This window comes from Monodelphis domestica, chromosome 6 (genome assembly GCF_027887165.1).
Source record: "Monodelphis domestica isolate mMonDom1 chromosome 6, mMonDom1.pri, whole genome shotgun sequence".
NCBI classification, from domain to species: domain Eukaryota; kingdom Metazoa; phylum Chordata; class Mammalia; order Didelphimorphia; family Didelphidae; genus Monodelphis; species Monodelphis domestica.
Genome location: NC_077232.1, coordinates 269794678 through 269809607, shown reverse-complemented (window position 1 = coordinate 269809607; position 14930 = coordinate 269794678). Strand labels below are relative to the sequence as shown.

At 37.3% G+C, this 14930-nt stretch overlaps 1 protein-coding gene across 19 annotated transcripts in view; it reads left to right on the top strand.

Annotated features, from left to right (window-relative positions):
• The window catches only part of WDFY3 (WD repeat and FYVE domain containing 3), a 364899-nt gene that overhangs the window by 205674 nt on the left and 144295 nt on the right, over positions 1–14930 (top strand). For all 19 annotated transcript variants that reach the window (XM_016423066.2, XM_056803219.1, XM_056803214.1 and 16 more), the window contains 5 exons: positions 2249–2463; positions 7101–7213; positions 9196–9427; positions 10380–10480; positions 10809–11027. In XM_016423066.2, the coding sequence (XP_016278552.1) occupies positions 2249–2463; positions 7101–7213; positions 9196–9427; positions 10380–10480; positions 10809–11027 (880 nt within the window). The remainder of the gene's footprint in view (positions 1–2248; positions 2464–7100; positions 7214–9195; positions 9428–10379; positions 10481–10808; positions 11028–14930) is intronic.

Genomic DNA, 14930 nt, shown 5'->3' with positions numbered 1-14930 from the left:
AAATTTCCTTTCCTTTATATTTGAGGCTTTTCCTTCTCATAGAATTTGTTTCCTATTAGAATTGTTCACTTTAACCACTAGGTTTCTTAGAGTTTGTAGTATATTTTTGTTTTGTTTGAAAGCAATCTGTAGATTTTTTAAAAAATTGTTATTTTGTCTTCATTGTTTAGAAGTTTTGAATAATTTTCTCATTCTTTCTTGCATTCTGGTGTTAGAGTGTGTGTGTGTGTGTGTGTGTGTGTGTGTGTGTGTACTTCTAGGAAGTCAGTGATCAATGTATTTTGTTTGTATGTTCTTTTAACATTATTGGTTTTCCCTTTTCTCCTTTTATATTGTTCTTTACTTTTTTGCATTTCTAGTTAGTTCCTTTTTTTTTGTTTCTTTGGTGATAATGTACCACTGTGGATTCAAGTTTTTTCTGTTCTGCTGATTATTTTTTCTATGCAGGCCAAAATTTTTGTTCTCATATTTCCTATTTCTCTTTTAAACCATTCAGAAACATCCTGCTATAATTCCAGGTTCACCTCTGTTTCATGGAGTTGCTGAATCATTTTCTTTAATTGTATGATATTTAATCAGCTATCTGGTTTTGTTAGCTGAACTTGAGACTATAATCTCTCCTAAGGTTTTTAACTGGGTTTTCATCCTTGCAAGATATTTGGTCATTTTGTCTTTCTTCCTTCTATTCCTCTATCATTCATGACCTGAATCCTTCCCCTGTATTGGAGGTTTCCCTGGGACTGGACCTGAAAGCCCTCTCAGTCCCCTCCTGCGCTAAGGAGTTACCAGTTCCACCCCAGGTGACCTGTGAGGGGACAGAAGGAGACTTCTCTGGACTCTCTGGACATGGAGAACCCTTTCCCCAGGTTTAGGGAAGTTCCATACATGCTGCACCAGGCTTTATTTCCTTTCCTTAGGTCTTTGGCCCATCTTTGTTGTAGCGAAGTCTTTTGGCTCTAAAACCAGAACTATTCCTTACCCCAGGAAGCTGGGAGGATAGGCTTGAGGTCCTTGCAAGGCTGTGGATTGGCTTGGGTAGCTGGTGGCAGGTATGGGGTTTGCTGGGGTGTGGATGGGAAGAATTAAGGTGAGGGATTGAGTAGGTGATGGTGTGTGTATGTGGATGAAATACTGTATTATCTCCGTACAGATTAGGGATTAGCTTTTTATTTTCAGTCCTTCAGAGTTATTGCCTCATTAGGGTTCTGACTGGGACAGTAACTGAAACAGGTCTTCTCTCTTGTGCCTAATTCAGATTTTATAGAGGTTTGAGAGGTCACAAGGATTGTGGAAAGTATCTAGCCCTCCATCTTGTTTACATATGAACCAAAAATACCTCCTTGTGACTTTATCATGTGACCATTAGAAGTTTCCAACCCTTCCCAGGCTTCTGGGTCTGGCCATTCTGTCCATCTTGTCCTTGTCTCTTTCTCTGCCCTTTCTCATGGCACATCCACCACTCAGCCTCTTCTTGGAATCCTTGTTTCCTTCACTGCCCCCGCTGGTACTCCCCTCTTGCCTGAAGTTATCTCACTATTCCTTATGTTCATGTCATTTCTCTGGATAGACTAGTGCAGGAATGAGTAATTTCATTTTTGTCTCTATGTCCTCAGCACTCAGCATGGTTCCTGGCACCCAGTATAGCCTTCATAAATGCTTCTTCACTGATCAGTCAATTCCTTGATAGTTGCCCAAATGGGGATTCTGGTTTTGGTTCTTGTTAGAATGAGCTGCTGAGTTATTTCCAACCTTTCACCCTCTGAATGATCACAAAAACTTAGTGCATTCGCTTAAAATTATACCTCATTGAACTCATGTATTAAATATAAGAAATTTATTTAAGCATGTGAAGAGTAATTGGTTAAAAATATATATAATAAAAATAGCATCTTCCCCCGCCCCAAATATAAGCATGTAAAGATATCATCATAAAGGCTATGATTTAAATAAATAAATAAGTGATATTATGAAACTGAAAAGAAATTTTAAAAATACTGGGGCAGTTTGAGAGCTAGGACTACAAATGGGAAGTCCTGGATTCAAATCAGGCCTCAAACACTTCCTACCTATGTCTGACCCTGGGCAAGTCACTTAAGCCCCATTGCCTAACCCTTACCCTTCTTCTGCCTTGGAATTACTACTCAGTGTTGATTCTAAGATGGAAGGTAAGGGTTTTAAAAGCCCAATAATTGTATTTGCCTGGTTTTGCAAGAGTAACATAAAGGAATGCTTTGTATTTCTACACCAGCATGCTCTGGACCTCCAGTTGGCTGTGGCCAATATTTTGCAGTCCCTGGTGCATACAGAGAGGAACCAGCAAGTGATGTGTGAGGCGGGGCTCCATGCACGCCTTTTACAAAGATGCAGTGCGGCCCTGGCTGATGAAGATCACTCTTTGCACCCCCCCCTCCAGAGGATGTTCGAGAGGCTTGCTTCCCAGGCCCTGGAGCCCGTCGTGTTGAGGTCAGTGACTATTCTTTTCCCATTACAATGATATTGAGAATGATTCCAATTCATTTATTCTTCAGGACTCAAGTTAGTGATAGGATTGCAATTGCATTGATTTAGCAAGTTCCTGCTGCTGATGCAGGTCAGGACTTTTTGTGCAACTTTGAGACCTAGAGAGGTTGCCCATGTCACCTGTAGTTTAAGTGACTTGTCAAGGTTCACACATCCCAAATGTTGGCTATGGGACTTAAACCTAGGTCTTCTCTCTTTGAGACCATCTCTCTGGACATGGAGAAGCTCTTCCTCATATTGGCTGAATTGATGATAACAAATGTCATAACAACTCGTAAATTCCATTTCCTCTAGACAGAGGGGACAGTTTGTGTTGGTGGAGAGGGAAGTTGCTACCCTGAAAAAATTAGTCTGTCTTTAATGAAGGAATAGGGTATCTCAGAATAAAGTATTTGTAAAGTAGTAGCTGTTCTTTTAATTGAGCAGAGTTTCTTTCCTTTAAAATCCTCATTTTTTAATACAACTCTCCCCATTCCAAACCATTGCTTTGTTTTTAATGATAATCCTGTAGAGAGAAAGGGTTAAGTTATATTCTCAGACCCATACTTTAGTACTAGCATGAAATCTTGGTCTCAGTTCTTTTTTGTGGTAGTTTTTGCTAGCCAAACACTATTCAAGTTCAAAAACCACATCACAAAACTTAAATCTCTAAATCTGACAGGCCAAGAAGATTTTTTAATGTTAAATAGAAAACATTGGCTTGCAAGGGTAGAGGGACCCCATATCATATAATTTTCCCTCATCCCAGTTAATGATGTTAGATCATAATCATCATCATCATTGCTAGGATTTATGTTGTGCTTTAAGGTTTGCAATGTGCTTTACCAATTTTATTTCACTTTATTCTCATAACATCCCTGTATTATTCTGTTATTATTCCATTTCATAAATAATGAAATTGAGGCTGACAGCAAGTGATTTGTCCAGGGACACACAGCTCCTGTGTGTTGGAGTCATGTTTTAAAATCAGGCCTTCTTCATGATTCTGTGCAGTATGTTGCCACCTAGCCTCACGTTATATAAAGTAATTGACAGAGAAAATCACATGGTCTTCAAAACCAAAGGAATAGCCAGGCTATAGGACCCCTTACTGAGGTTTGAAGAATGTCTTCCATTTTGCTGCTCACAGAGGAGGAAGCCTCTGTGAAGGAAGGGATGGCAAGGAATGAATCCACTTTCCTCAAGTTATGTCTCTAACCCCGCACCGGTGTCATTAACTTGAACAGTGAGGTACTCGAAGTGATCTGCTCACAGCAGAGGCAGTTATTGGAAAGACATCCTAAGAACAATGGTCACAATTCCCCAGCTACCCACACTCACCCCAAGTGACATAAAGCTCCAGGAGGAAAAATGGGCAGAAGTCAGGCTGTAGTAGCAGAGTGGCACCCAGAGAGAAAATTCAGACTTCCTGTGCTACATGGCCAGATGTCCGTCTGTGAGGCTCCCTGGCTGGGCCTGTTTTTCTCTATATCCCACCTTCCAGTAAACAGGATTGGTTCACTTCTTTACTGGCAATGATGGTATTCTTTATTTTATATTTTATTTTACCAATTACATAACAAATTTCCTCATAGGTTTTCTAAACGTGTATGATCCAAATTGTCTCTCTCTCTAGTTGGCAAGCAATTTGATATGGATTATACATGATTTTTTTTTTTAAAGCTTTACTTTATGTCTTGGATTCATTACTATGTATTGGTTCCAAGAAAGAAGAGCATTAAGGGCTAGGTGATGGGGCTTAAGTGACTTGCACAGGATCATCCAACCAGAAAATGTCTGAGGCCAAATTTGAACCGAGGACCTCCCATCTCTAAGTCTGGCTCTCAATCCATTAAGCCACCTTGCTGTCCCTGGTTATATATGTATTATCTTGCAAAACATTTTCATATTGTTCATTTTTTAAAGAGAACAGTCATATAAAAACAAACCCCAAAATTAAAACCCAGATTAAAAATTTTATGCTTTGATCTGCATTTAGGCTCTTAACAATTCTTCTCTGGAAGTGGATCCCATTCTTTGTCATAAGTCCCTCAGACTTGTCCTGGGTCAGTGATGAGATTCTTGAGAACTATTTCTTGCTTTGATATTTTCTTTTTTTTTTTAAACCCTTACCTTCTGCCTTGGAGCCAATAGTGGTAAGGGCTAGGCAATAGGGGTTAAGTGACTTGCCCAGGGTCACACAGCTGGGAATTGTCTGAGGCCAGATTTGAACCTAGGACCTCCCATCTCTAGGCCTGGCTCTCAAGCCACTGAGGTACCTAGCTGCCCCCTGCTTTGTTATTTTCTAAGAAAAAAATCCTAAATGTTTACCAGAAACATGTCCAAACTTTGAGCCAGCTGGTGACTAGCTACCCTGTAATTCAGTTTAGGTTGAATTTAAAAACTTCACATCATGTAAGGGTTGCAGAGTGGAGACATTTCTTGGCACTTCCTTTAACCCCTCAACACCTCATTATTTCTATACCATGAGTAATTTTAGTAAAACTAGAGGGAAATCAGTTGAGCAGGAAAATCCTAGTCAAGTCCCTGTCACTAAACCAATCGATTTAAAATTAAATGCTTATTAAACATGCATTTTATGCCAAATGCTCTGCTAAGCACTGAGAATATAAAGAAAGTAAAAACACTATCCTTCAAGGAGCTGAAATTCATATTAATAACTGTAAACACAGGTGCATGTGAATGTGTATGATAAAAGACAATTCCTTCTGTAGAGGAAAAGAACAAACCGTACTGGAAAAGGCCTCCTGCAGAAGTGGGGATTTGAGCTAATTTTTGAGGTTTGAGGTTTGAGGAATCAGGGCATTCTAGGCCTGGGGGACATAAGTGTCACTTTTAAAGAATGTCAAAGGAGACCAGAGTGCTTGGACCTTAGAATACTTGAAAAGTAGTAAGTCTAAGAAGATCCAGTAAAAGGGAACCAGATTATAAAGGGCTTTATAGGTCTATTAGAAGACTTTAGATTTGATCCTGGATATAATAAGAGGTAGCTAGGTGGTGCAGTGGATGGAGTGCCAGCCCAAAGGTCAGGAAGAGTCCTCTTCCCGAGTTCAGATACAGCCTCTGACACTTCCTAGCTGTGGGACCTTGGGCAAAGTCACCTAACCCTATTTGCCTGAAGAAGGAAATGACAAAAATCTTCACAGAAACCCCAAATGGGTCACAGAGTCAGGCACAACTGAAATGAAGGTAGGGGAATGTCTCAGGGGGATGTCTGTGGGGAGATACCTGAGGGCAGTAAACCAATTAGAAGATATAGAGAGGATAAAGGTCTATGTTAGACTGATAAGCAGCGAGAAGGGTGTGTCTTGGGAAAATGTTATTAAGGAAGATATAAGATGATTTTTCACATTGAATAGGTGGGGAAAGTTCAGGTGAATTGTTGGAAATGCTAGAGCTTCTGAGCCTTGCTGGGGAAGGGTTGCATAGTGGGGGACAGACAGAGCAGGGGGTCACTCAAACCTAGGGGGAAATGGTGAGCTTCTTGCTCTCTTTGGAAGAGCAGCTGCCCTTGGATGAGTCTGGGAAGCAGAGACTGAGGGCTTAGAAGTAAATGAGAGGGAGCTGGGAGCTAGGGGATGTGTCTCCAAGAAGAAAGGCCACTTTTCAGTAGGAGCCAGTGAATGGAGAGAGATGAGGTCAAGAAGGTGGAGCTTTGATGGGGTGTAGAAGGAGGAATAGATGTCTCAGTGGTAGCAAGTGGGGTAGTGTATGAATGGAGATGGGTGTCAAAGGCTAACCCATCTGAAATTGGCCTTATGCAGAATACAGAAATCCCTATATAGAATAATTACAATGATGGAATTTAGATGATTCATTTTGTTTTATTCATTTCAGCCCTTCTTTCTGTCTTAGAAATCAACATTAAGTAGTGGTTCTAAGGCTAAAAAGGGCTAAGGGCTAAGCAAATAAAATTAAGTGATGTGTCCAAGGACACACTTCTAGGAAAAATCTAAGGTCAAATTTGAACCTAGACCTTTCATCTTCAGGCCTGACACTCAGTCCACTGGTGCCACAGACTATTCATTTTAACAGCTATTGGTAGTGATTGTTTTTAAAAGAAGTACTCTTTAAACAGCAGAATAAATATTTCTTTCCTTCTTTCAAAAAAAATTGTAATAACTTATATGAATTGATATAGAACAAAGAAAGGGGAACTAAGAGAATAGTATATTGAGTAAGTTCATTTATGTAAAGGAAAACAAGAATAAAGGTCCTCAGAATTCAGATTAATGACTGATACTGATTCTAAAACATTAATGATAAAGTTTGGAGGGGGGGATGGTTTGATGAAGAAACAGTGGGCCAGATATGCTGAATAATGTTTTTACTGTTGTATATTTTAGGTGTGTATGTTTGTTTTGCACAACTGTTTCTTTTGTTATAAGAGAGACAGTTCTGTGAGGGCTAGAGTTATTGGAAAACAACTGATATAAAAAGAAAAGGCATCAATAATTAAAAAGATAGAGTGGGAGCTACGGCATGAATTATATTATTTATACATTGATGTTGTGAGTGCCTGTTTATGTTTTTACGTTGTATTTTTACTAAACTTCTATATAATTGATTCTCTTTATTAGGGAGTTTTTACGTTTGGCCAATCCTTTAAATTGTGGTGCCTGGGATAAAAATCTCTTAAAACAGTATCGAATCCACAAGCCCAGTTCATTAAGTTATGAACCTGAGATGAGAGGTAAGTGGAATCTTGAGTTTTCTTTTTGACATTCTATTTTTCATTTTGTGATAAGAATTCATCTGGTTATATGGTAGGTAGATAACAGGTCATCTTTGCAGCATTATTATAATACCAGGTACCACATACAAATGAGATATTTCTAGACAACTTGATGTCTCAGCCACAAAATAAGAATTCCAGGATACTCGAAATGATTAGCTCACTATTCTCCTTGCTTTGAAGTTCAACTTTAATTTTTTAAAATAATGTTCTTTTTTTTTAAACCCTTACCTTCCATCTTAGAATCAATAATATTGTATATTGTTTCCAAGGTAGAAGAGTGGTAAGAGCCTTACAATGAGAGTTAAATGACTTGCCCAGGAGCACACAACCTTGAATTGTCTGAGACTAGGTTTGTACCTAGGATTTCATGTCTCTAGGCCTGGTTCTTAGTCCATAGAGCCACCTATCTGCCTTCTCCAATAATACTGGGATATTATTCAGTAAATTGATGTTAGAAATATTTGGTATAAACTATGGCAGTTTTTTCTGCCATTGTGTTCTGACATATCCTACCTTCTCAGTAAAAGGAAAAAAAAAATTTATATTTCTTGGGAGTATTTGAGTTATGGTACTTGGAAGCCATTTGTCATGTTGACATAATTTTGAGAGACTAGCCATTTTTTCATTGTTTGTACTAAAATTTCATTTTTAGATATATATCTATATATAATATCTAAATATAATCAGAACGAATCTAATATTAAATATGCCACAGTTAATATATTTTAATTACTTTTTGATGGATTAAAATTAAGTTAGTTGGTAATATAGTTAAGGAAAATACACTTGTCATTAATAAAAATCAAAATTCCTTAAGTTCTTCTTTTGTTTTGTGGAAATTACAAGCCAGAGCAACTAGTACCTCTTGTGTTGTAAATTTTGTAGTTTAGTAAAAACTATGAAGTTGTCAAATGAGATATGTATAAAATATAACACAAAGCATTATAATTTCGGCTATTATATTGACTATTATTATGTCTGCCTTTTGATTAACTTACATGATCATATTATGTTTATTATAGTATTATTATCATGTATTCAAATTCAGTTCCTCTTATTAGAACTGCAATTTATCCAACACTAAGCTATTTAATCAACCTTCAAAAAAAATCCTTTAGCTATTTTGAAAAGTGTAAAGATTATCCTGGAGATACAAACACATATAGTCTAATTTTTAGGATACTGATGATTTAAGACATTACTTCACTGGCTAATTTATGCAATAATTTTTGTAATTTCAGATTCTTGAATTTTCAGATTGAGAATTTTGTGTGTGTATATATATATATATATATATATATATATATATATATATATATATATATATATATATATATTTTACTTTAACATATAATAATGGTTAAATGTTAGCAAAAAATCCAGGAATAAAATATCTTAATTTTCTACTCCTCAGTGACAATTTTAGGAAGAAAAATAGATGACTCACATAAGGTTTCAATCTTTTCTCAATTCTTTTGTCAGTTTCAAAATCTTTAAAAGGGTAAAGATTAGTCTAAGATTAGATATGTCTAATTTTCTCTATTTTTAAGGAGAATTTATATAAATATTTTTGCAAATTAAGAAATCATAAGATGTAAAATATCATATACATAGATAATTATAATGTACTAAAACTTGGTAGGCAGTTTATATGAAGAAACATTTGTACAGTGACAGAGTGCTGTAATTAAAGATAAAGGGCCTGGGTTAGGATCCAATCTCCTCCATTCCTAACTATCCATGTGACCTTGGGCAAGTCACTTGGTCTCACTGAAATTAATTAAAAAAAAAAAACATTAAGGCATAAAAATATCCCAAATAGTAGTGGGAGGGAAAGGGAGAATTTAGATCTCAAAAAATTTAAAATACATATTAAACTTTTTTAAAAATTGGGAAATACTTAGTGAAATGAACAAAAACATTTTCTTTCCTTATAGGTAGTATGGTCACATCTATTGAAGGACTGGGTTCTGATAATGTGTTTAGTTTACATGAAGATAACCATTACCGGATTAGCAAGAGTTTGGTCAAATCTGCAGAAGGAAGCACTGTACCCTTGACTAGAGTGAAGTGTTTAGTCTCAATGACAACCCCACATGATATCAGGCTGCATGGATCAGCAGTTACCCCTGCTTTTGTTGAATTTGACACATCACTTGAAGGATTTGGGTAAGAGGTGTGTGTGTGTGTGTGTGTGTGTGTGTGTGTGTGTGTGTTTGTGTGTGTGTGGACCCTAGACAAGTTACTTAACCCTGTTTGCCTTAGTTTTCTCATCTATAAAATGAGCTGGAGAAGGAAATGGCAAACTTCTTCAGTATAAAATGGGTCACAAATTTTCAGATATACCTGAAGCAACTAAACAACAACAAATAAACTTTTAAAAATACTTTCACAAAAAGCATGACATAATAAGAGTATTGAACTCCTATACTTACAAGTCATTTAACCTCTTTGAGCTTCAATTTCTTCATCTACAAAAAGGAATGGACAGATATCTGAGATCCTTTCCTGCTCCAAATCTGTGGTATTATGATTTGTTTCATGGACATCACCATATGGCCAACTTGCCAGTGAGGAATTTTTCCAAACTTAGAGTAACTAGGCCAAGTACAACAAATACAGTTTGTCACCAGGACCCACCGGAAGGCTTCTCAGTTTTATAGACTCTGCCAGAGCTTACATTTCATTTTCCCTGACCCCTGAACCAGTCATTGCCATGCCACAATAAATCTTCAGAGTAGAATTTATTTTAATATTTCAAAGCTTCATAATTTTCCTCTGTCAAGATGTTCCCTCTAATACTCATAACATGAGCAAACCTTCAATACTTAAGTATATGATTCTTATGAACTATTGTGCCTGAAAATTTAAAAACTCTGTGTCCCACCTGGTCATAAGCTTCTCTAGGCAAGTCCAGAAACAAAAGATATATCATATTCTTTTAAATAGCCTTTTGGAGGTCAAGATCAACTCCATGACACAGTAGCAGACAGGCTGTTAAATTTGGGCAAATTCACTATACTGCATACAGTAATATTTATCTAGGAAAAAAGAACCACTGATGAGATAGAAGAAAATATGTTTGTATTTAATGTGTTTCTTCTCTTTTTATTATTAATAGTTGCCTGTTCCTACCCAGTTTGGCACCTCATAATGCACCTACAAATAATGCTGCTACAGCAGGTCTTACTGATGGTACTGTAATCAGTGGAATTGGAAGTGGTAAATATTACTTAGTGTATTTGGGTTTATGAGATTTTTTACAAATAATTCCAGGGGGCAGCTGGGTGGCTCAGTGGATTGAGAGCCAGGCCTAGAGACAGAAGGTCCTAGGTTCAAATCTAGCCTCAAACACTTCCTAGCTGTGTGACCCTGGGCAAGTCACTTAACCCCCATTGCCTAGCCCTTACCACTCTTCTGCCTTGGAGCCAATACACAGTATTGACACCAAGATGGGAGGTAAGGGGTTAAAAAATAATATCCCTAAATATATGTAAATATACTGTTTACATACATATACCTATAAATATGTCTTCTCTACCCTTTCCAGGTGAAAGATTCTTCCCTCCTCCATCTGGACTAAGTTACTCAAGCTGGTTTTGCATTGAACATTTTAGTTCATCTCCAAACCATCACCCAGTTAGACTTCTGACACTTGTCCGGCGAGCAAATTCTTCTGAGCAACATTATGTGTGCCTTGCCATAGTACTGTCAGCAAAAGACCGGTCCCTCATTGTTTCTACTAAAGAGGAACTTCTCCAGAATTATGGTAAGTTTTTCCTTTTCATTTGAAAACTGAAAAAAATAGAGTCAGGCTTCACAAAATATATTAATATTTTCACAAAGTATCATATATTAAGTAATCTATGAAAGTGTAATGATGAGTCACGTTAATTAAAGTATCATAGCATTAAGACTGATGAACACATGGTCCTTTGATTTTTTTAACTAATTTCAATCACAAAAAAATATGGTTTTTTATGAATTTAGATTGATTTTGCTTGCTGAGAAACTAAACTTTTTGATGATGGCATTTAATGGGAATTACTCATTGGGGGTGGTAGAAGGAAAGTCTGGAAGTGGATTGGGGGTGGAACTGTTCGAAAATACCTCTTTCCCTCCACCATGCCCCATCTTCTCTCCCACTTCCCCCTCCCCCCAACACAAGCACGTTGAGCAAATCAGGGTAGGAGAGGTAAGAAAGTACCATGAGTGGTAGAATGGAAAGCTGGGTTATTAGGGAGGGAATGAGACAGGAAAAAGTTCAAAATAAAACCCCATTTGTTGCTATGGAACAGGGATTCCAGAGAGCACAATAAAAGAATTGATGTTGGGTAATTGAAGGATTGTATTGAGCAGGGTTGAGAGTAAGGGGAATAGAGAACAGAGATTTGAACAATGGCAACCAGGGCTCTGAGTCACAGAGAGATTATCATTGTCCACTGGGGGGCATGTCTTTTGGTGCTATCCAGGTGCTATCCAGCTACCTGGCAACTAGAAAATGCAAAGGAGAGTTGAGGGAGGAGGGGGTGGCATGAAGACAGTCTAAATACCAGGAGGCAGGCGCTTTGAATTGCAGAACCAGAGTTACTCATTGCTAGTCCTATCTTATAGAGCCTAGACTTTATGATCAGTTGTGACTTCAGTGAAACAAGAAAACCCACATAGAATATCATTCATATTGGAATATGTAATATTAGAATATTGTAAACACTTAGTATCTACCTATTTATTATCTAACCCAGACATTGCCTGTGGACTACAATTATAAATCAGAAATTCTCTGTCTTTCATGGACTTAACAACAGATTCCCTTGTTCTAAATATAGCCCTCAAAATATCCTGGATAACTTGACCAATAAACTGTAGTAGAATGACTAACTCTGAGCCACAATGTCCTGCAGTCACCTAAATCTTACATTGTTGCATAAAGGAGACAGAGGTAATGAAATCAGCATCTATTAATAAGTACCTCCTATGTGCTAGGAACCATGCTTTAGTGCTTTACAAAACTTATGTTATTTGATCCTCATAACAACTCTGGGAAATAAGGGCTATTATTATCTTCATTTTATAAATGAGGAAACTGAAGTAGAAAGAAAGTAAGTGCCCAGCCCAGAGTCAAATAGCAAGTAAATATAAAGAACAAGGAAGAGAGTACCTTTTGTATTTATGGATAAAGAAGTGTACCTGAACAAACTAGAGATAAAGTGAATTTTAAAAATATGAATTAGACAGTTCTGATTACATAAAAAGTTTTTTTTTCTAAACCTTTACCTTTTGTCTTGGAACCAATACAGAATATTGGTTCCAAGTGGTAAGGGCTAGGCAATGGGGGTCAAGTGACTTGCCCACGGTCACACAGCTAGGAAGTGTCTGAGGCCATGTTTGAACCCAGGACCTCCCATCTCTGGGCCTGGCTCCCAATCCACTGAGCTACCAGCTGTCCCCCAAGAAAGTTATTACACAAATAAAACCATTTAAATTGATATTACAAAGGAAATGGGTATTTATTTGGGAGGAAATATTTGCACAAAATTTGTTCAAACCACCTAAAGATCTTTCTTATGTCTAGGCTATAGAATGAAGTGATTCCCTTTTTCAGAGTAGGGGTCATTCCTCAGGTGATGAAAAGCCAAAGAATTTCAAGAGGTAGTAGAGAAATATCAATTAAAGCAAATATGAAGTTCCACCTGCATATACCAGATTGTCAGAATTGCCAGAAAAGGAAAAGCAGAAATGTTGGACATGTGGTAGGAAAAGAGGCACACAGTAATGATTTGTGAACCTATGAGATGTTTTAGACATTCTTGAAAGCAATTTAGAACCATGGCCAGAAGTCAGTAAACTGACAATATCCTTTGACCACTGTGATAATAGTACTAGACCTGGTAAATGAAAGGAAGAGGGGAGGTTCCATAAATTTAGAATATTTATAGCAACTTTTTGTGATAGCAAAGAATTAGAAACTCAAAATTACTATCTTTTGGGAGAATAACAATTAATGGTGGCATATGAATAGAATGGATTATTACTGTCTGGTGAAAAAATTATGAAGGGATGGTTTCATAGAAACCTTGAAACACATATATGATCAGAGGAGAAAATATTCTAAACCCTAATTCAGCATTGTGAAGACAAACTAGATGTCAGGATACATAATGATCTTGACAGGCTATAGTTTTGAGATGAATTTCAGATGAAAGGGATAAATACAATCTTGTGCTGTGGTACAGAAAGATAACTCCACAAATAGGGGAATCATGGTTAGGCAGAAGTTCTGAACAGAATTTGGGAATCTGAATAGATTGCAAGTTTAATGTTTTCAGCAGTTTAATGTAGCAGCCAAAACGTTCATGCAGGAGAGGAATAATTCCAGGAATAGAAGGTCATAATTCTACTATCTTCTGACCTCATCACACCTTTAGAGTTCTCTGTTCTGGGCACTCTACTTGAAGAAGAATATTGATTAACTGGAGAATATATAGAGAGAGCAACCAGGGTATTAAAGGACCTTGAGTTCATGACACATATAGATAGTTTGAAGGAGCTGAGCATGTTTAACCTTGCAATTGGATTCATATGTTTACCTGAATTTCCCTGGTGCAGCTACTTTGCCCCTATGTACAACATGGAAATACCCAGGCCCTTCTTCCTTCCCTAATCCTTAGGGATGAGCTTTCCCTAAAAGGAAAACTGTCTGCATGATTTTATTGGTCCTCACTTTCCCCAAACACCTTCTTCATTACCTAAAGGCATTAAAAAGTCCCAACCTTAGACTCTCAGAGCCTTTCAGAGTTGGTGAATTTCTGAAAGCCACATGAGGTCCATGCCCTTCCCCATATCCTTCTGTACTGGCTACATGCTTTTCCATCTGAAGACAGAGGCAAACCACACCCAAAGAAGTTACATATTCTTGCTGCACATCTTTTGTTGTATTTGGGCAATGTAATCCTCTTTGTTTTGTTAACTATTCAAAAACTTTTGAGTCCCTCATTTTCATCCCAATATCAACCAGAGTACAGGAATTAGGGCTGCCCCCAGAAGCCTGAAGAAAGGATGACCTGTTAAGAACATGATGACACAATGCCAGAATTTGAAGGATTCCCATGTGGAAGAGAGATTAGACTTGTTCTTTTAAGCCTAAAAATTAAGAATTGTCCAATGACTTACCTCAGGGTCTTTTTTTAGTTAATAATAACAATAGCAAGCATTTATTTTATGCTTTAAAGTTTGAAAAGTTCTTTAAACATTTGGTCCTCACAACAATCCTGTGCTGTAGATATTAGTATTCCCATCTTACGGAAGAGTAAACTGAGGCAAACAACAGATAAATCACTTTCCCAGAAACACGTGGCTAGTAAGTTAGAGGATTTGAACATAGGTCTCACTGATTTCATGTCCAATCTTTATCCTTCCCTAGCTTTCCAGATACTCTAATGGGGATTTCTTTGTGTGTGGTTTGGATGAGATAACTAAAGGGATCTTTTTCAATTCTTAAATTCTTTGATCTTTCATGGACTAATTAGACAACACATCTCACTACTTAATACAGACCTCAAGTATCCTAGAAAAATGCATTAGTAAAGTGTACTGAAACCACACTATTCTTGCAGACCAAGCTGTTGCCCATAAACACCTAGACATAATATCAATGCTTCAAAACTTATCT